The sequence below is a fragment of the Anser anser genome, assembly GCF_964211835.1.
Source record: "Anser anser genome assembly, chromosome: 5".
Classification (NCBI taxonomy): domain Eukaryota; kingdom Metazoa; phylum Chordata; class Aves; order Anseriformes; family Anatidae; genus Anser; species Anser anser.
Window position 1 is genome coordinate 58,606,077 of NC_139725.1, and position 22,578 is coordinate 58,628,654.

Below are 22,578 nucleotides of genomic sequence, written 5' to 3' on the forward strand. Positions count from 1 at the left end.
CACAGTTTGTTTTTTGTGTGTACTTTTCAACAATGGAGTTGTTGCAGTCTAGTTTGGCATTCAGCTATCAGTACGATCACTTACCTTTGAATGAAATTTATAAAACAGGAGAATTAAGCATATATGAATACACTAAATTAAGTTAAATCCACTTTCTGTCCTTGGTTGTTTTTTTCCCATTTTTATTATACATTATTACTAAGAGCTATTGCATATACATATCGAATGTGCTTTATTAAAGTCAAATATGTAGTAGCTGTAGTGTATTTTCAGTATACTGAAACCTACACTACAAAGAGTAAGGATATGGTGCTTGCATTAGGAAACACAATATGCACAAAGGTCAAATTTATGACTTTTCTCACTAACATCATTTTACTGCCAGGTCAGCATATAATCTAAGGTTATAACTTGAGATACAGATGGGGCTTTTTCTAGTACCAAGTTGATGCCAATAAATTCTGTTGAAAGGAACCAATAGCTAATAGGTAGATTTTTCAAAACAAGCTATTAAAATATTTTGAACATTACATTTACAGCAAGTATTCAAATGCTCTAAGTTTTACCTAAATTCCTACGATATCATTGAATTAGAAGTCTGTAACACTTTTTCTTATTTTGCAGGGATAAATGGACTATACACCTTCCACATTTACAAAATTACTAACACTACTTTTTCACAAAGCTATAGTAAAGCATGAAATCTGAAACTTTGACTGGGCATAGTTAAGAAATAGCTTCCCAAACACGAAAGTGATATCATTTGCAAGTTTTGTATTCAGCTGATGTGGCAGCAAAGTATTTTCCTGTAAATAAGCACTGTATTCTGAAACAAACTTAATACACATCTCACACAGCCAGTGATACCCATACTTGTTGAAAATCTACACAGTAAATGTCATTGAACTAATATCTTTAGAATCTTTTCCCTGTATTTTTATGTTGTTGTTAAAAAATAAATAAATCACACAATTTGCAATAGTTGCCTGATTATTTTTTTTTTTGCCTTTTTTTTTATTCAAAATCACTATCAGAGAGACAAAAGGAAAATCTCAGGAAATTTAAACCTCTAAGATCTCTTTTGCCCAGTATGACCTAGGTGAGCACTTCCAACAAAATAGCATCACCCTCCCTTTCCCTGCTTCCTGCATGGTCTCCTGCATGCAAACATCACAAACACTTCTGCAACCACACACTGAGCCACACTAAAGATGTAAGCTGGTTAAAGCACTTCAACACAAAAAAAGTTTCTCCATCGCCAGTCATGCTGCCCCTGCATAAAAGTATGCGCCACACAAGAGGGAACCAGCATAACCACAATTTTATCTCTCACATTCTGCAGTCGTGATCTACCAAATAATTAAGGACATATTAGACTTCATGAAGTTCAATGAGATTAAGACATGTAACTTAGAAGAGAATCCGATGTTAGAAGCAATTGAGACAATTGTCCTGGGTACACCACGATCAGAAATTTTTAACACTTTGTCTCCTCGATTCTTATCGGGACAAGCAAAAAGTGTTTCCACCATTAAATGCACAACCCTGTGCAGAAACAGCATAGAGTATTTGATTAGTTTATTGTACACTTCACATATTCAGTGAACATTAAAGGAAATTAAAAACAAAATTTCTTGAACAACATAAAAGGCTGAGAAACACAGATCCAATTTTTCAAAATTAATTCAGTATTGAGGAGAATAGCATACTTCAGATTTTCAGCTAGACAGTTTGGAAGTTGAAAATAATCAAAATGCACCCTCCCCCTTTTTTTAAACCACAAAAGGATAACGTTAAGTTTCATCAAAACTTAACATCTTTCTGGATTCATAACAGCATTTCTCCTCAAAAACGTACAAACTTCAGCTCATCAGCACGAACAGTCAGATGCTAATGGCACTCTGGCGCTACAGGAGGCACATCTGCTGGCTCCAGCTCAGAGAGTAAAAGCCAGGGAAATACCCAAACAGAGGGCTGCAGAGAACTCTTAGGTATTTCGTGTTTCATTTCTTTTTGTAGAGATTTCCTGATTTGTATAAATCGTTACATATTCATTGAGTCAGGAACAAACACACACACACACGGCCTTTGTAGTTCTCTAACAAAGAAACAAATGTGGGGAGCAAGAAACGCATTCAAAACCCTTCTCCAATTTCTAGTATTTCCTGAACATCTCCAGAAGAGGAGACTTAAGAAAGCACTTTGTAGCATTCAACAACCTCCAATTTAAGGCACTCTTCAGAAAGACAAGATCTGAATTTAAAGATTTTACTTGAGCCATTTCAGGCAAACACCTGAATCCCTGAATGTTGAAACATCTTTATTAAAACCTTTGTTTTAAAAATTTAAATAGATTGAAAGAATGAAAATGTCCCAGGGAAATCTGTTTGCATCTTTTCTGGTCCATTGGCAGCTGACTTCTTTTGGCCCTTGAGCTACCACGTAAGCCTGCTCTCGGCCTACCACACCTGGGCCTGTTATGTCTGTAGTGATCGTTTCAGATAGAGAGAGATTCCACATACAGTACCCACTGCAAGTCTGTATAGTCTAACACCCCACAGTAGGTAAGAAATCTCACTTCGCACTCTTGCACTCTTTCCTCTACTCATTTTGTGCGCTCACTACTCAAAATATTCTTTCAACCCCTGAGGAAGAGGACTCTTCTAAAAATACATGGTGGACAAGCGCTGCTTTGGTCCAAATCGCATTCCTGCAATTCTCCATTCCCCTCTTTACAGGTATAGCCATCCTGAAGGATTTGGGACTGCTGAAAACAAGCTAATTTAGAATCCCTAACTCAAAAGGAGACATTTGCCCCACTGACTTGGCCAGGATTTAGGGCTCTCAACACATCTCTTCAGGCACAGCACAGAGAGAGGCAAACACGAGAATAGTCAGTAGAAGGAAAAAATGAATCTTAAAATTATCAGTCCCAAGGCAACCACTACGCCTACAAGCATAATTTCTTCTTCTTTGCTACCCTAGGTCATGACCCTCATCCAAAAGAGCAAGGAAAGAAACTGTCCTTTCATCATTAATTTTGCTGTGCCACTCAGGAAAACAACACTGACAACACCATAAAACCACAGTGTAAGTTGCCACTGGTATTCCAGCCAAACGTTAATCACCACCATCAATTGTCTAATATTTCTCATTACCTCTTTAGTCATTCTAACAAATTCTACTGCAACTTACATGCGGTCTGATTAAAATCTTCTCTGGTTGACAGAGGGCCAGCAGAAAAAGAACCGAGCCCTCTCCTACCGCCTGCCGGACCACTCCATTTCCAGAGAGATAATAAAGCTGCATTAAAAACCATGCACTAGATGAATGCCATTCTAATTTCAAAACCAAACAAAACCTACCAACTATGTCACCTGAAGCAGAACACTGATAAGAAAAAGCCTGTGTATATATTAGACTGTTGTATCATTTAAACTGGCTAAAAAAAAAAAACACACACAGAAAACAATCCATCATGCATAAATTCAGTTACTTGGTTTTGCAAATGCATCTGTAAAGCAATAACGTAGATCACACAAATATGATTTTAAAATATAATTAACAAATCTATTCATTTATTTATAACTTACGAAGGACAACATATTTCTGATGCAGAAGTCAAGTCAATGCAGGAACAATATAGCTCAATGAACTGTACACCTTGCATCACACACCAATCTGGTACACGCCAACAAAGAACCAGCATTAACAAGATTAACCAAGGTTAGCAAGCAGCGCTCGGGAGATCCTAAGTTTCAACAGAGTTGGGAAGAAAGCCAGGTGCAGCACCGTGGTGTCTCCATGGTGAAGCAGAAGTAGGAAAGGACGCCTCCTACCCACTGAAGTCTCACAGGAACTCAAGGTTACCACTTATCACAAGTGTTTTTGTAGACAAGGTCTACAGGTTCTTTAGCATGTCGCCTCAGTAGAACTGAGCACTTTAAGCTTTTTTAATATATTTATTACTGGTTCTGCTGACTCCTTCAACAGAATACCAGGTCACCATAAGCTCTCAGACCTTATCCCAAACATGGGATGGCAGGAACCCGGCATGCACAGAAGTGACTAAAATCTTAGACAAAGAATGAAGTTCATAAATCCGCTCCCCAGATTCAGCAGGTCTGGACTGATAATGAAGAATTACCTTCCACAAATACTACAATTACAAATCTTCCACTGCAAGAGCAAGACACATTCTTATGACTAAAAAAATAATAAGTATACAAAACTTGCACTGCAGCAAGAAGTTGCTTCTTTTCCCTTTCACCCTCTCCCTAAGGCACAACTGCGAGGCATGGTTTGTCATCCCACTCCTCTATCACAAGGGCTGTAACAAACGTACAGGCAGAGGGGAGGGAAGATATACCACCAAATGGCATTCACTCGTTGTGTTTTTGTTTTATTATTTTTATTTATTTTATTTATTTTATTTATTTATTTTATTTATTTCTTTAGAGAAATGCTTCAAAAGCAAGAATTCCACATTTTTCTGTTTATGGAAAAAAGTTCACTGATTGCTGTGTTTTCCGATGCTGCGTATGATTAAATCTCTACTCCCCCCCGAGCATAACTTTTACACTTAAATCTGGACATCTATATTATTACTTCTACAAATTAATCTTTCTCTGTGGAGGGCAACTTAAGGCTCTAGGGAAGCTCATGTGTTCCAGTGATTCTTGACAGATCAAGCAGAAAATAAGGAGATTAAAAGAAACAGGGTTCTCCACACTGACAGGTCAACCACCCACCCTCAGCGAGGCAGAAAAGGTCGCTTACAGAAACAAGCAGGTGTCAAATTCGGAGGAACTATCCTGTACAGTACTACAGCAGTCAGCTCTTCACTGATGATCACTGACTGCTTTCACGGCACAGGAGGCCAGCGCTCCCACATTCTTCTTTAACTTGACTGAGCGGTACAAGTGGAATGAGTTACCGATCGAACTTCAGGCCATACACACTGCAGCACTATGAAATGTCATTTCAAAGAGCAACACAAGCCTTGCAGGCAAAACATGCTGGTATCCACTTCCTTTTCTTAAGTCACAGCCATTTAAAAGCTGAAAAATTCAATTTGGAGGCATCACTCAATTCCTTAAAGCACTGCCGAAATGCTTTTCTGCTAAAAAATACCTACAGAAACTGCACCTGTGCTCAAGGTTTTAAAGTGCCAGAAACACTGCAGTGCTGAAGGCGGTGCTAAGCACAGACATACACGTGAATTTCTAAGATAAACCTGCTGCAAAACTTGCCAGCCAGCTTCTCTTCCAATGCTGCTGCTTCAAGGTCACCAAGCATAATTGACCAAACAGAAACAAAGACATGTCCCAAAGCCAAAGCAAGACTGAATGAAGCCTGCAGCCATACTTCAACAACTCAAGATAAGAACATATACAAGAGCTATACAGGTTCACATGCTAAATAAAATTTACCATCACTTACAACGTTATACTAGATATACAAATTTATCCCCCTGTATTTTCCACATCCTGACTTCCAACTCAGTTTGTCAAAATGTGTAATTTCTGGTCATAAAGCACCAAATCGCTCCAGCTGCAATTACCTTACTTTCTACATAAAAACAACATTAGTCAAATTGCTTTGGACTTTGCCTAAATTAGGATCAAGCAGAAACAATGCAAGTAAAGACCTGGCCTCCCCAACATAAGGACCAAAACCAACATTGTATTCAACAAGGTCAGAATTTCAAAAGTTTGTAAAAACACATAGCAAGGATTTCTATACCTGGTCTTTCATAGCCTGGAGCCTTTTATAGTCTAGAACCTTTTTATGCAGAAAAACAGAATGTTATAACCACTCCAAGTACACCAATAACAGTAACTATTACGGCTAACTAAAACACCAGCTAAAATGACAAAATTAATTGAGAAGAATCATTAAAATAATAACATCAAGTGATCAAATTCTATGCAGTTAATTGCATAGTCAATATTCCTATTCCTAATTTAAAATGATCTTGTACATCATGAAAATCTTACAAACTCACGCAAAGCTAACTTTTTGATGATACGTACCATTTCTATGCTATCATTCAGAAAATCAAGTAATTGCAATAATCATGTAGTAAGCTCTTGGGAAAAACAATTTTCTTCATTATAAATCAGATCTAGGGTCCCAATTATGCGTAGATGTAGCTGTTTAACTCCAGAAAGTCAAAAAACTCATGAAACTGAAACAACAACATTGAACATTTCTGAAATTTTAAGATGGACTAGTAAATAATGCACTGTGTGCTTTATCAGCTTGCTGAGGAGCTCCTTTAGTCTTTGAAAACAATTGTTTGTTTTGCTTACTAAATATGCACCTTGATCATAAGCAGCATGACATATCAGAACAAGGTTTTGGCTTGAAAGTATAGAGCTCAAAGTCTTAGTGGAAATGCTGTGTTTTATGTTGTTTTCTATGCACACTCATTTTTTTTACCTGTCTTATGGAAGAAAATCTACACAACTCTAAAATCTACACCATTTATTGCCTGGGAGGACTAAGGAAGGAAAAGAAGGTGCGGAAAGGAGAAGAAAGTGAGAGGACTGGACTCCAGAAGAGATGCTCTTGCAATGCCTATGTGATACACAAATGTATTTTTCATCAACTGAACACAAAAAAAATGTATTTTATAGAAAATATATTACAGCACAAAGAAAAAAAAAAGACTATTTAAGACAGACATAAGGATTTGAAACACTATTATAAATATCAGAAGACATCCATATACGCAGGCAAAATAAAATCAGAAAGCATAGTAACCTCCACTTTCATTTTTACAGTGTGCTTTTCCTGCATACAAGGAAAAAAAAACTCTTCAAAAAAAATAAAATAAACCAATCTTGTACACATGCACACACACAGAGGGTCACAAAAGCTATGAAAGAGATACTTAACATAGGATCCTGAGCAGATGACAAGCCATTAAACTTTCACCTTTAGGTAGTTATGATGATTTGATGTCTCTTTTATGATATCTCCCATTTTTTTAATTAAAATCTACAATGTGTTTAACAAGCAATTCTTCCATCAATCTTTGATGTGTTTTACTTATAAAGCAATGACAGTTTTCAGTTCAGTCTCCTTAAAGTTCCAGAGAAACCATTTTCCACTCACTTGCTTTGAAAGCCATTAAAATAACTTGATGAAGAACAGCAGCAGGGGGCTAATAGAAGCCAAGGCTTAGTAACAATCTTTAGATTTTTCTCCTAAGACTTTCTCACAGACCCTCCTCACAAAGATCTTCAGGGCTTTTCATCCTCTCCTTTCTCCCCACCCCCCAAATATTAGTTCAAAGTGACAGATGCAACCAGCTCCAGGTTTTGCTATTTTCTTAATTTCACTTTTACCTCTCAGTTGAGAAAGACTCCACCGAGATGGGATTTCTACAGCAGTGGCCATCCCCTCCCCATCTTCCCATCCAAAAAAAAAAAAAAAAGTAATAATAAACAGAAAAATTAAAGAAGAAACTCCAAAACATCTCCTAACTGGCCACCTATTCTGAAGGAAGCAGTGGGTACAGAGAAATGTACCTGTTGCTTAAAAGCCAAATACAACTCGCATTCAATTAATTGAATTAATTAGCGATTAACTGAGTTGATTGGTGATTTATATACAGTTCTGCGTTTTAGTACTTTATTTTGGAAACCTTCATAATGACAGCAATGCTGGAACAGTTTAAAACTTATGATTTAAACCGAAGAACTACGCAAGCCAACTGCAGATAATCTTTAACCTTCCTTTAAAAATGGGAACCGCCTGTAACAGATGGTTCAGTTCTTTGGTTATAGCATCATGCAAATGTAGAAATTAGTTTTACAGAAAACAGAACTATTAGGATAGTACTTAAGCCAGTCAGAATCAGTAGGGCATACTCTTTTTGATCTATGTTTTGTTGTGCAAACAACATTTCATTTCCTTATTGTGGCCACTTGAAATACATTTTTTGCTGATTACTGACTTTGGGAAACTTCTGGGCCCAAGAACTGCAGCGCTCTTCTGGTAGTGCAGCTGCCGTGCCTGGATGATACCGCTGCGGTCAGAACACAGTGCCTGGTATTAGGGCCCAGGACAGCCCTAATCAGCCCACATTCCTGTTACAGTTGCCCATCTTAAAAACTAGAGGTACAGTTACAGCACACAGGGCTAGGCAGAAACTGGGTCTGAAGGAGGCCAGATACACGTACCCTCTTCTCCAGGCCAGAGGCAGCACGTGGGAGAGATTTGAGGTCAGGGAAGACAGATGGTGGGCATTTCCATTACAGCTCAGTCACCTCTTGTCCTTACATCGAGCTTTATGTTTTACAGTTGGTGACTCTCACAGTTTGTGTTTCTACTTCATTTTAGCAAGCTCTGATTTCCTTTTACAAATGAGAATGTATAATGGAATAATGTCCTTTATCTCTGAGAACAGATCTTATCAATGCTTTGTCAGATGGACATCTCCAATCATGCTCTTTGCATCTCCTCCTGCTAAAGTAACACACTAAGAGTGCTAATGTGAGATCCGCTTTTTTTCAGTGAGGTTTGCTTAGAAATGAAGATCAAAACCAGAACAAAAAACACAGGAGAAATTTTGTGAACTGACAGAGAATCCCATCAGTAAACCCACAAGAAGTGTAGCTTTCCGAGATAATTGTATCAAAAATATAGTAAAAGGATCCAGCAAGACCTGAAAACAAAGAAGTTCACGAAGCACAGAAGCAATATTCTCGGGAACACCAACAGTTATGTGTAATTTCCCAGAAGCACGCAATCATTGTACAGAATTAGAAGAACGTAAGGCTGGAAGGACCTCACAAGATCACCCAGCACAACTCTTTTAACGGTGGCAGGATCAGACATATGTTACATGAGAGCTATATGCCAGATACAGAGAATGTGTCTGAGCATTCCTCACCCAGAGCTCCCGTTCAGGCTGTTCTGTCACTGAAACTGTTCGGTTATTTGTGCAATTTTTGGTTTAAAATTAATACTTTCTATGCTATATATGTAGTATCACTGTAATGTTGTTATGCTAAATGTACATGACCTAGAGTTCGTCACGAATTCTACCACAGAATAACCATTTAATTAAAATTACCATTAGCATTTCTCCTTTCTGTATTGAAGTATTCACGCTTACGTCTCCGGGAGGGCAAACTTTTCTTTTCCCATATTTTCTATTTTCAGGGACAGCACATCCCTCACCTTTAGGAGTTTAGCCTCATTTCCCTATAATGTATTCATCACCACTCAGCACATCTGTCCTAGCAAATCCCATTTCCTGTTCTATTCATGAGGCCCAGCAACCTGGAGCTTTAGTGATTGCCGCCACACTTTTCCCATGGCCTTCTCACCTCTCCCCCCCCACGCCGCCCGCTCCCATTGTTTATCATCTGTTCTCCCCTGCTGCAAACTGCTGTCAGATGTTCACTTATCCCTAATCTTACTCGCTGCCTTTGATATTCTTTCTAATCCAACAACCTGTCAACTGGGGCATCAGCCCATGTCCAGGCCAGCTGCTCTGTCACAGGCCTTAAGATTCCCTCTCAGCTCCATGAGGTATTTAAAGGATTTTGACACAGCAACCACGACGTGAAACCAATAATTAATGCTGTTTTGAGCAGCGATCGCAGCTTTAGTGTGACATGAGCTGACCACGAAGAAAAACTGAGCTTTACTTTGTTTAAACTTTAGTAAACTTCAGTATTACTATACTAACAAGACTTTGATCAATGTCTGGAGGACAATACCAAGAAGCCAAGCTTGGAGATGATAAAGTTTTGTTTTAAAGTTTTGAAGAGTAATTAATCCAAATGCAAGGCAGTTAATTTTATATGCCCGCAGTGTAAAACACACATATTTATGCAACATCAGCTTGTCATAGAGAGTTTTCAAAGCACAGGAGCTGACCATTTACGAGTTATAGCTGAAGATAAAAATATTTTTTAAATACGGCAGCAGTTGAGGTAAAATCATTATTTAAAATGCAATTGTATTTTAAGAATACCATAAAGTATACTTGCATCCCATACAGGCCATCAAACCAAGACATTTTAGCGAATATTCCCACTTACAGAGAATGTCTCATTTCCATAATATTCAGATTTGCAGTAAACATTTAAAATGTTACAGTGTTCATCTGCTTTAAAACATACCAAATACACATAATGTCATAGCTGAAATAATGATTCAGATGACAGATTTTTGTACTGGGAAAAAGAAATATCTGCTATTTAAGCAAACATATGTATTTTGATCCAAACTGAAAAACAAATACAGCATTTAGTTGTTGAAGTACATGAACACTATTTTATTTCTCAGATCTAACTGCAATTACTATAAAAGAAACGGTACCAAACAAGTCAAAAAAGCCTACTTTATACACCACAGTAGCCATATTCTACATGTAAAAAAATAATAATAATAATAAAATCTCAATGATGGATTTTATAACGCGGTTCATTCACTTAGAACTAAACTGCTTTCATTCTTAGGGCTTGTTTCTACCAGGACATCAAGAAAAGGCATCTGAAACAAGCACCTTGATGAACTTGAATTCTGCTAGTTAAACCCCATTAAACCCCTGTGTGGACACAGTCATTCAGTTGAGTTTACTGCTCCCTTAGGGCATGCACGGGAAAGTTAACGTGGATTAAGGTAGGGTATGAATTCAAAGTGCAATGGTACTTTGAAAGTGGTTTAATGTAAACAGTACCAGACTCTTTGTTGTAGAATGAGACGTGGAGTTAATCGGGAAGGTCCTGTGTAGACAAGCCCTTGCAGATGAGGCTACTGGAGTGGTACTGCCAAAGCCAGTGGTTTTCAACCTCTTCATCTCCAGACCTGGAAACATCTTCCAGTGAAGCTGCACACCTTTGGTAGCACATGAAAACCTGTTGGTGATTGATCTGCTTCTCCTAGCTGACGCATGGACCATGTGCAGGCAGCCCAACGGCCCTCACCAAGCACTGCGTGGGAACTCGACAAGCACTGCTTTAAGCTAACTACACCCGATGGACCTCCTCCTAAAACTTGGTAATGACTTCATAGCTATTCCACAGTAAACCACATAGCATACCCACTGATGACATTAAATGAGATTTTAATCTCATGGCAGTTGGACTCCATGGTCTTTGTAGGTCCCTTCCAACTAAAATGTGCCATTCTGGTTTAAATGTTCATTTCTCTAAGTGCAGACACATTTCAGCCCTGTACGAGGATGATACAAAAGATGCGCAACACAACCACTTTCTTCCCAGTGACATTTGCTGCCATAAGTTCATTAGCTCACCTAAAAATGTTAAGTTTTGCCAACTACTTTTCATGTATTATACTTCAAACAACCCTATATTCACTTCTCAAAGCACGCTGGATAAAGATGTTAAGACTAACATAGCACAATATTCACTGAAACAAAAAAAGAGTACTTGTTTTCTTTTCAACTCTTGCTTTTATTTACTAATGCTTCCCATTTCCTGCTGTGGTAATTCATAAACACCTCATTCAAAAATATCTTGTACAAATTTCCAGAGTTGAACTCAGGTACCAGAAGAGCCAGAAGCAGATACGCCTGAATTCCTTAATTTAATTTCTTTTCTTAAACCTGTGCCCTAGTTGCAAAGAAAACTGCTCCTCTCAAAGCAAATTACGTTCCCTCAGTACTTAACTCCCTAACGCTGTTATTGCAAAAACTCCATGATTCTTTTCTTCCACCCCTACAAGAGAATAATTCTGCACTTTAACCATAATTTCCTGGTCAAAACAGCAGCAGCCATATCAGTCAGATCAAAAATCTGTCTCATCCAGGATCCTACCTCTGACAGAAGCCAAGAATATATTGTTAAAACACTCTCAGCCTTCTGCAATTTGCAGCTCAGGAACTTCCTGAGCTAGCAGCACTATGTTTAAGATTAATATTATATACTGATATATTAGACTTGACAACCTGAAGAAAATGAGACAAATTTCGCAACAAAAACAGCATCACCTTTTATTGCACTACTGCTTTGAAAAAACGAACTGCAAAATAAATGTATTACTGAGTTGCTTATTTCCTACTGCTAGAGCCTTTTGAAGATTCAAGTGCAGACTTACTTGTTTGAACAGGTAACTTAAAAATCTGTTTACTCCCTCAACAGCATCATTTTTAACTGTCAAAATAGGAAAGAATGTTTAATGTTTATAAAAAAGCAGACAGAAGTTCCAGAGAATATTTCAGGCAGCTGGGCACATTCATGTTCCTATTACCATGTAAAATTTTTTTGAATGTAAAATCAGGTTGTTATTATTCCTGTAACACTGCACAGCTTTGCTCTTTTCATCTTCAAAGTTTTCATGACATAAATGATACAGGCTTTGCTTCTCCTCTGCATGTGTACAGCTTATCACAGAATCAGGGTCTTAATCTTCGTGACATCTCCAAGTCAGTTGAATTGTACAGGCACAGCAGCAGAGTGGTTGCTTATAATCACAAAAGAAAGATGTATCAAATCTAAGATTAGAAATAAGACATTCCTTATTCACTGATGAATCGCACGCTACTCCTGAGGTACATCATAAAGTTCATTGTGTGTTAAAATCTACCACAGTCTTGAAAATTACTTTAGAATGACTGTAAAACTTTGAGATTATAATTTAATTTTGTTAACAGAGAATGAAAATATCTCGCATTAAAATGAAATCAAAGCAAGCATTTTTCACATGTCTAACTTCAAAATACATTATTCTAAATGTTAAATCAACAGAAGAAATGTGATACTCAGGCACTGAGCAGGACTGAACTGCAGAAGGGACGTGAAGCTCCCAGGAGCAAAGAGCTCCAGTTCACCATTATTGGTCATACTCTTCAATCGATGGGCAGAGTTTTTCAGGTTTATCCCATACCAGTGAAACAGATGCCCGTTCACCATTCCACAGATTTGGAATAGAGCCTCACTCACGTGGATGCTGGGAGAACTAGTGACAGTTGCTATTAGCCTAGTAGCAAGCTCTCTAAAAGCTCTTGGGCAGAATGAATGCGTATGTTTACACAATGCAAGGAAACAGTGGCAAGAGCTCCCTTGCCAGAACAACCTTCAAAAACAAGGCTATAGGAGTCTGGGCTAGATCCACAAAGGCTTTGATAATTGAACTCTGGGCAAAAGTTTCTCTAAGTGCTCAAGGTGTTATTCCCCTAGCAAGATGCTTCCCCCCCGCTGATGCTCTGCCTCCCCTGGAAGGATGCTGTCCCCAGCACAGAGGTCACCAACAGGAACATGCAAAGTCACTTAGTCCTGCACAAAGCTCGGTAATTTTGCTTAAAGGGCTAATGAAGGTGGGTTTGAACCGGAACAGCAGAGTGAGAACTGGAGCAAAAGTACTTTTGCTTCTGCTAAGCCTCAGAGGGTAATAACCATTAGCGCGGAGACAAACAAATGCATGCAGTAGCATCTTCTATTACTACAGGAAGATTTACTAGAGCTCTGAACTACTAACGTCCCTGCTCAGGCGTTTATTAAGAAGACTACAGTGAATCCAGATTCCCATTTGGGTACTCAAAGCTGCCCAAAATCCTGACAACTGCTCAACTGTTACTACTCAGAGTCTATTTCATCCCCGAGTCTCCGCAGGATTCTTAACCTTTTGTGTGCATGCGTGCGTCTATCTGGTATATAGGCCAGTGTCTGGCTAACCTACACAAAAGAGAGCTGAAGATTTACACACAAATGTGTTTCCCAGCAGTGAGAGCACTCTCCTGTGATGTGGGAAGCGATATTAATTGAAGCAAGATCTTGCAGCCTGACTCCACCACATCCCAGGGAAATGCCCTAGCCCTTGGGCATAGAGTTAATCTCTCATTAGCCATCCCTCTGGTCTCTTGAATAAATTATTTATGAAAAGCAGAAAAACTTCAATAGGAAAAAGTGAAAAGAGATTTGCCATGGAGTTCCTGGTAGAGAAGCCAATTCTCTGGGAGGTGATATATGTTTTAAAAAGGGCCATTTTAGGCAACAAATCAATTTGCACTTTGGGGGCAAGTATGCATTAATAACAGCCAGATGCTATCCTGTATGTGAGATAAATGAATTCTTTTCTTTCAGCACCAAGCAGAACAAAAATATGTAAACAGGGTTCCTACTGACAAAACATACAGCATGTTCATTAGGCTGCATGAGGTACCTTATCCTTCTCTAAGCACCACCACAACCCCCTTAAAATAACATGGCTTACTTGTCTGAGGGTCTCTAATTGATAAGAGGGTTTACAGCTGAAAATCCCAACTAGAAAGTGAGGTCTGTTCTGAGGAGCTGGTAGGTGCCTATTCTGAAGCACGTCCTTTTAAACTTTACCTTACCCCTCTGCATTGGTCCTAGCCAAATCTGCCTCAGTTTGCTGATTTCTGTGACTCCTTTGCTACACTTGTTTCCACTTTTGCACTGTATAAAGATGGAACAAATCCTTTAAAAAAGTGGCTCGTACAGCTATGTGTCTGGAGCCAGGCTCCTCCCCACACCTTGGATGCCTAGCACCACGCTGCATGATGCCTTTATCTGTGCTTGATTCAAAACCTGGAGTTTTTCAAAAAAGGTGTACACTTACTTTTATTCTCTTTGAGAAACACGCAGAGCCCATTACTTTCATTTAAAACACAATGGGCAGGCAGAGGAAGAAAAAGACCTCATATGAGAGCAAACATCTCATGACCTTCAGTTGGGACAGTAGGTCCACCACGGGCACAAATTGCAGTAATTTTGGTAACTGCTAAGAATTATGACAAACCCCTCTCCATCCAAGTATCCAAAATCCTGCATTCTTGTGCTGATCTTTTGGAAGAGTATTTCTACATGTAACCAAATATAACACTTTCAATCCAAAAGATGACTCAAGCTTTCAGAACACAGGCAGACTTAGGACTAGTGCACAAGTCTAAGAAGTTGACATGAAAGTAACATGAAAGTAACCACCAGGCCTGATTCTAAGTACACCTAACTCTGTTCCTGCATGTGTCCACAGCTCCTTGTCTGAACGTCCAGATACCCAAGCAGAACATTCAGCTGGCCAGAACACTAATGAGATCTTTTGGCCTACAGTTCTGTATGCCTTAAGTGCCTCTGATGAACAGATGAAGTGCCTCTGGCTCCACTCTAGATCAGGTGTGACACAAACTTCTTCAACCTGGAAATGCTTACAATCATTATTTCCTCACCAGTTTAGATTTAACCCCTCTCATGAATCACTTTCTGATATCTTGAGAATTTCTGGTCTGCAAACCAGCTAGAGCAATGGTGGTCTACAACTCAGTAGAATACAGGTTTAATGGATAAAACCAGACTTGCAGAATTAACTGTGATGTAAGTCACCTGTACCTAAATTTTACATTTAACTTTTAAAGACTTAACTGTTTTGGGTATAGTGATGAGATCCAAATTACCTTTGAACAAGTAGTGTAATTTTCAGATGAAATACCTAAGAATCCATACTATAACTTAAGTATCCATGAAAGTTTAGAAATAATCTTAAAGTCACATATTGTTTGTAAAAATTCTTTCAACTTCCTCTTTGTACAGAAAAGTAGTTGTAAAAAAACCAAACTAATAAAGTAAAAAAATGCCAATTCTATCTTTATACGTCCCTAGACAGAGGATTTCGTTGAAATATCAATACCTATTATAGAAGTGTAACTGTTTGCGAATAGATTACAAATTGATGCCCTGTAAGGCCTAAACTATCCTTCATCAAAATTATATTAAAAAAATTAAGCACCAGTGAATCTTCTTCAGACTACAATAAATTACAGGGGACGTATTATCGCTTCATAAAGAGTACCCAAAAGACCACCTCCAATTACAGCACTATGCCATGTATTGCATTAAGAATCCAACTGGTTTCAGTTTTCACAATGTAACAAATGCTGTTATTTAAACTTTCTTCACTTAGATTATTCTGTTATTCACAAAGACTTTTTTTATTAGATTTGGGTTAAGTTCAGCAAGCAGGTGCAGGGAATTTGTGGAGAGGGGTAACTAATTTAAGATAGAGCACCAATTAAGAACTGAGAAAAAGGAAAGTTTTTCTTTTTTTCTTTTTTTTTTTTATTTTCTTTTTCCAGCTAGTGATTAAAAAAAAGTCGGACAAGGAAAAGATCCAATCATCATAAAACCGGTAAGATCAAGGGCTATATTTTTTGAAATAATTTTCAGCTTTAGATAAGCGGTGGAATTTTCAAAATTCTTAAGCAGATCAGGCACCTAACTCCCTTGCATTTTAGATGGTTTAGGTACTTACTGGGGTTTTCAGCAGGCCCAAACACCTTTGAAACAATTAGTCAAATAACTAAAAATATTTAGCATTTCCTTTGGTTAGTAAGTCAGTTTTTAAATGCAAAATGTGTTTTTAATAAACGTAGGGCCTGCCTCCTGGGTCAGGTGCAGACAGTTGTGCACTCGTTCAGCTTATGCTCTCAGGAGGCTGGGCCCAAGGCAGTGTCTGCACAAGTGCCATATAAACAGTACTTTCACCTTCTTTTCAGGAGAGTTTTGAGGCCAAGAAAAACAATCTCTGCCCTCAACCAGCCCCCAAACACTCATCCCTAACCACCATATTACCACCTCCCCTCTGCCAGCATAAGCACTTGTTTAGGAAAAAGTTAACTTGTTTTTTTTTGGTCAGATTAGGTTTGATCTGGACCAGCTCCCCATGCTGCTGCACAAACACTTGCACAAGGAAAAGCGAGGAAGTCAGAGCAAGCAGCGAGACTTGCAGAAAGGGCAAGTCTACTTCTTTTGGTGGCAATGCCATCTCTTGTCAAATCACAGCATGCGAACAAGCACACCCTTATTTCTTAACATACTCATCATGTTTAAGGCACTTGTATTCAACTAAGTTTAATTTTATAATACCATTTTGTAAATTTTAATGGAATCCCATTTTCCAAATAAATATAGCGCAACTCAAAAATGAAAATATTAACAAGTAAGACTTGTTACTTACAAGCTAAGCCAGCACTAATTGAGAATATGAAAAAATGGTCAAGTTTCCTTCTAATACCTAAAAAGAAATAGTTAACTCAGTGTAAAATTTACAGCTGTTTGCAAATCACTGTTTTCATTACACCAACCAATGAGAAGAGAGATTTCTTTAGGGAAATCACATAAAAATATAAAACAAGGTAAAAATATCAGTTAATCTGTTTTGATGTAAACTATTTTAGCCCTTGCTTAATCTTTTCTGCATCTCATCTCACTGTTGGGTTTAAACACCTCCGCTGTGTGCATTCCCTCTTCTACCTTTCCAACTGATGTGTTCAGGAGCAAAGAAAAGAATGAATAAAAGTGAATGAGACTGAGATGTGGTCCACAGTGTTTATTTCTAGGATTGTCCAAGCTCTTCTGTATTTCCACTTGCATCCATCCCCCTTTCTGTGACAGAGCTCACACCGGAGCCACCAACGCCACATGGTGAAGTAGAGAAACAACCAGTTCCGTGCATGACCTCACTTGCAGAAAACGTCCACCAAGGAAAATTCAGTATTTTAGACCACGAGAAAGGACTTCCACATTACGCCTAGCATGCCTTCCATTGTTGAAGGCTCCCATTCTCTGGGATCCTCTGGAAGGTGATTCATGTTGATATAAACATTATAAGGAAGAGGATTTCCTTCCCCGCTTCCACCGCCTCCACGTGCCTGCGGCGAGGCTGGCCGTACGGCGCAGTTGTGCAACTTGGAGTCACGTCAATAACCCTGCACACCGAGGGCTGCCAACCAACACGTTATGCTCGCAACCCTCGGTAGGGAAGCAAAACCTAAATTAGGGGGTGCCCTGCTGCAGGTCAACCCCAAAGAGGGGGGGTTCAGGCAGGCAGGAAGCCAGGGGAGGGCCGGGGCCCGATGCCCTGCAAAAGCGGCGGGGAGGGCGCCATGAGCCTGAGGCGCACCCGGCTCCGAGCCGAGCCCAAAATGGCGGGGGCGGCGGGCGGGGTAGGGGGGGACACGGCACCAGAGGGGCCCCCCGGGCAGCCTGCCCTTCTCCTCCGGCCTCCCTCCGCCCCAGCGAGGCGGGAGAAGCCCGGCTGGGGCGGAGGGAAGGGGAGGAGAGACGGGCAGGCTGTGAGGGGAAGAGGCTGGGCGAGCCCGAGCTGCCGGCGGCACTCACCTGCCGGTAGCAGAGGCGGAAGGGCCGTAGGTAGAGGGAGGAGGTGCAGGGCTGGATCGACAGCTCTTCGATGGCCTCCATCCCGCCGGGGGCAGCGGCCGCCAGGAGGAGGAGGAGGAGGAGGAGGAGGAAGAGGAAGAGGAGGAAGGGCAGAGGAGGAAGGGCAGAGGCGTGCGCAGCCGCTGCCGGCCGGCCTGGGAGCGGCGGGCAGGGCAGGGAGCGGTTTCACCCCCAAAACGGGGGAGAGGCTGCGGCGCAGAGGGGGCTTGTCGCGTTGACATATTAAAATACCTATTTGTAATAGTGTTTTTTCAAACCGTTTGCGACAGTTACCTCCACACGGGGTACTGATATTGTTGATGGACTCCGGCATTAAACAGAAACTGGGCCCTGTCCTCTGGAGAACTGACCGAAGTGGAATTTTGTCCGAATCACAACCCCATCCTGGCTGTGTGTCAGGCTTTGCAGGGTGATGACCTTGATGTTAAAAGTACAGTCCCTTACATTTGCCTGTATGGCATTTGTATGTCAAAATGGAATTGTATCAGTGGCATGGAAAGTGTGGCTATGAACACATGCTCGTTTGTACCTTAAAACATGTAAGGCAGCGCTTCTCAGGCTTGGCCTCATGACCAGCTTCTAGTCAAGGCCACGCAGGCAGCCCATGGCGTAAGAGCAAAAACCACCTTATTAGGCCCATCTGGCAGTTTTCAGCTACAAAGTTATGGAATAATTACTTTCTCCCCCTTCATTTTTTTAAGCAAATCACTATTAGATTTAACAACTTCCTGGTCTTCATAGGACTTTCATCATCATTATGTAACATTAAGTTAGATTCCCCTTGGTATTTTAATATTCCTGATAATGTTTTTATAGATTCCTGAGCAACAGAGCCCACAATTTGTCGTGGTTATTTTCTCTCTGACTTGTGCTCACTTTACATGCAGAAGTTCCAGTGTACAGCTATTTCAGTTGCTGTATAAATCAAGTTATTTGGTCGATATGTTAACTGCACTGAGAATAATCTGAAATTCCTCCCATCTGTTTCTTTTTTTCTCTTCTAATCTATTACCACTGCATCAGTAAGAAAGTTTATCATTTTCTACTGTGGTGGTAAGAGTCTTAGCAACATGGCTAAAAGGAAGACATCCAGCAATTGCAAAGCTCAATAAGAAGTAAATGAGGTAGCACTTACATTTCAGAACGTTAACCATTGGTTCTAATAACACAAGTGACAAAATAATAAAATTTTTGTGGGACTGAAAAGTGTTGTGTTTTTAAAAGCATATTTGTAAATCTCTCATGACAAATAGACAGCTAAATGTATTTTATTATCTGATTATTTAAAAATATTGGTTTAACGCTATATTTGCATCATTGGATATGTCCCTGTATTTCTTTTCTTTTTTTTTTCAGAATGATCTTGAGGTCATTCAGAGCTCCTGGGAACTTAAGCTATATTTTGCTATTAAATTATTTCAGTCTTCCAAGCCCAATTTAAGTATAAACACAGTTTCCATGCATAGCAAGTTTACAGTATCTCTGTTTGCTTATGTTAAAAGTTACCCAGTACCCAGGTCGGCTCAGCCAGTTAGATTGCGCTCTTCAATAAACATTCTGACACCACTTTAAGGTTTTCAGTGTGTGTGTGTTTTTGGGAACATGTCATAGTGTGTGATGGATGGCTTATTCCATTCTTAGTCTTAGGTGGGAAGCTTTTGGGGTAGTGATATGTCACAGACCTGATCTTGCTAATGTACCTGGAACAGTTGAGCTCAGTGTCACAGGAAAAAACATTTTGGGGTGCTCTAGTGTTGCAGTTGTGATTGAAAGTTGTAGACTTCTTTATTGGACAGTGTTCTTCGTGAATGTGACAGCTGAACTAAGGGTTTAACAATCTGAGATTTAGAAGCTGGCTTAGTGCTACCATTTTACAGGTGAAATCTGAATGAGAAAATAAAAATATGCCCTGCAGTGAGACTACTGTCGAGCAACTGGACATGAATTTGTTACAGTTCTTCATTAATGCCTAGATACCCTGCATAGCAAGTGGCCTTGACTTTGCTAGTCCAGGAACAGTCTTGGAAAGGGAATGACCTTCTGCTCCTACTTAACTCCCATGGACAGTACTGAAGGGGAATAACTTACCTTTCAATGGGTGAGGTGTACTTTTGCTTGCCTGTTTCCTTGCACTGCTTTTGTAGCTTGCCTGTGGTAATCGGTGCAGTGACTCCGACCTGGCTGTAAATGCACTGACTTCACAAGAAGAAACAAATAACAAATAACGACGCGGAAATGCTACACCAGCAGCTCAGCGCTGAGGTCAGGATAGCTCTGCTCACGCAGTGCACATGAAGTTCCACCAAAGCAGAAGTCCCCTCCATGTGCTCACGACTTTTGCTGGGGTAACTTGATTCCAAAGGACGTTGGGAGGCCGGGCGTGTTTGCTCGTTTTGCTGCCCCATATGGATTTATTACCTCAGATAACTATCACCTTGCAGATCTCCATACTACTTTGTTGTGTGTTACTAGACATCTCTGCATGTCTGTCTCTATTTTAAAGCAGAACTGGTGGTTTCATTCCTCCAAAAGCTTGAGAAAATAGACATTCATTATTCCAAGGTGTTCAAGTGCTGTGCTCATCTCTATTACTTTCAGTGAGAAGATTCTGATGCTTAAGTTGAAGCAGATGTTAACTGCTTGCAAAATCTTTTGTTTTCCATTAGTAATACTCTGTAAAGTATCATTTCCATTTCTATGACACTGTCCCTAGATTATCGGTTCCCAAACTTCTTACATCATAGGTTGTTCTTTGCTATCAGTTTCTTTGCAGGTTACTACCTATGTTTACCATTAGACTCCTAATTAAAATAGGTACATATGGTATGCTTCCACAGGCTGATTGCCTTGTACATCTTCCTTCCTAAGCTACTGTTAATTAGACTCCCCCAAAAAACAGCAAGGTGTCAGAATGACAGGTTGCCTTTCACTGCGTCAAATATATTCCTTTATCTTCCTTAGAAGTGGCTTCCATACTATATAATGTTTTCTCACTAATTAAATAACATACGTAATGTTGTCATGAGTGTTTTCCTCGATCTGATGGTCTCCTATTGTAAATTACTAAAGTCTGGATGGTTTACCTGCATGAGCTCTAGCAAGTCAGAAAACACTTTTTGTGACTGTGTGACAAACAGCCAGGTAAAGAAGAGCAAAAACACGAGTACAAGTTCGTTTCTTTCCTGGAAAGAAGGATCAGCAGATTAGGTCAACAGGGAGAGAAGAAAAAAGAGGTGTCCTGTCTGGAACTAAAGAGTCTTAAGGGAAGATTCACTGGGATTTCTTATAAAAAATGAAATGTTAACATTAGTGCTAAAAAGGAATTCTTTCCTCAGGGTAAGGTTCTTTGTTTAACAGACTTCTCTTTCCTTCAAAGCAATGTTTGCTCTGTGTTACATTGTGAGTAACTTTTATTACCAGCAAAATATCCAAACAATTTTTTTGTTGTTGTTGTTTTAAAAAAAATCCCCTTGAGGTTGAAGTTTTTGCAGACGCAGTCCTTTCCTTCCCCTTAAACACACACAGACCTTGGGCATGTACTTTGCAGAGAGGGTCAGGTTGCATCCTTATTAGCAGTTTGTTTTATTGCTGTTTGCTTTGGGACGTAACAGGGAATGTTTCCTGCCCCGGGCTGGCGCTGCTGTCCCTCTGCCTGTGGCAGCTCCTGGAGCCACGCACACCCTCTCCTCTCCACCTGTGTGCCTGGGGATCAACGTGCAGGGAGCCGGGGCCGTCCTTCGCCACCTGCCCCAGCCCATCTGGTCAGGCAGCAGCCCCACTGTTTGCCATGTGCACCGGGGAATGTCCCTCGCCGTACTTCCCTCTTCCTGCTGGAGCTTAGCAAAGCGCCCGAGCTGCTGGGCTCCTTCATGCACAGTTAGGCGGCACATTTTCCATAGTGATTTTGGAGTGTGAGTGTGTGTGTGTGTGCGCTATTAAATTCAGTCTGTCCTTACCAGGCACCATGGCATGGCCATTGCTTACAAAAAAAAATAATAAAATAAAAAAAAAATCACGTCCAGAGCTTTTCTTTATCTCCAGATATTGCAGAGTATCGTTATATGTATATATACCATCTTATATTTCTTTTGATATCTGCGAATACTGTAGTTACTAAGATACTGCAAGGATGAAAGCCTCAGCGAGTAGAGGCCAGCTGACTTGCAGTTCTCAGCTCTCATTTTTAAAAATTATTTCCAGCTCTCGTGGTTACAGGGAAAAGTCAGGAAATGTAAACTGTGGCAAATCTATGGTTTGTGAACCGTTGCACGCAGGTCCCGTGCCAAGGAGATGGCACATATTTAGCAGAAAGGCTTTGATGTCGGGTTGACAGATAGCCCCCGGCTCCGGGCAGAAAAAAGCCAGCAGGGGCTGCCGAAGCCAGCAGGCACTGGCT

General features: G+C 40.1%; 1 protein-coding gene across 4 annotated transcripts in view; it reads right to left on the reverse strand.

Annotated features, from left to right (window-relative positions):
* The window catches only part of NUDT14 (nudix hydrolase 14), a 60,160-nt gene extending 41,841 nt beyond the window's left edge, over nt 1-18,319 (reverse strand). The window contains exon 1 of one of the 4 annotated variants that reach the window (XM_083836566.1): nt 18,123-18,319. In XM_083836566.1, the coding sequence (XP_083692692.1) occupies nt 18,123-18,203 (81 nt within the window). In that variant the 5' untranslated portion in view covers nt 18,204-18,319. Of the gene's footprint in view, nt 1-3,593; nt 3,684-7,122; nt 7,279-9,088; nt 9,113-18,122 lie in introns of those variants that run through there. The other 3 variants (XM_083836570.1, XM_083836572.1, XM_083836569.1) reach the window with 3 other exon arrangements.
* Between the last annotated feature and the right edge of the window lie 4,259 nt (nt 18,320-22,578).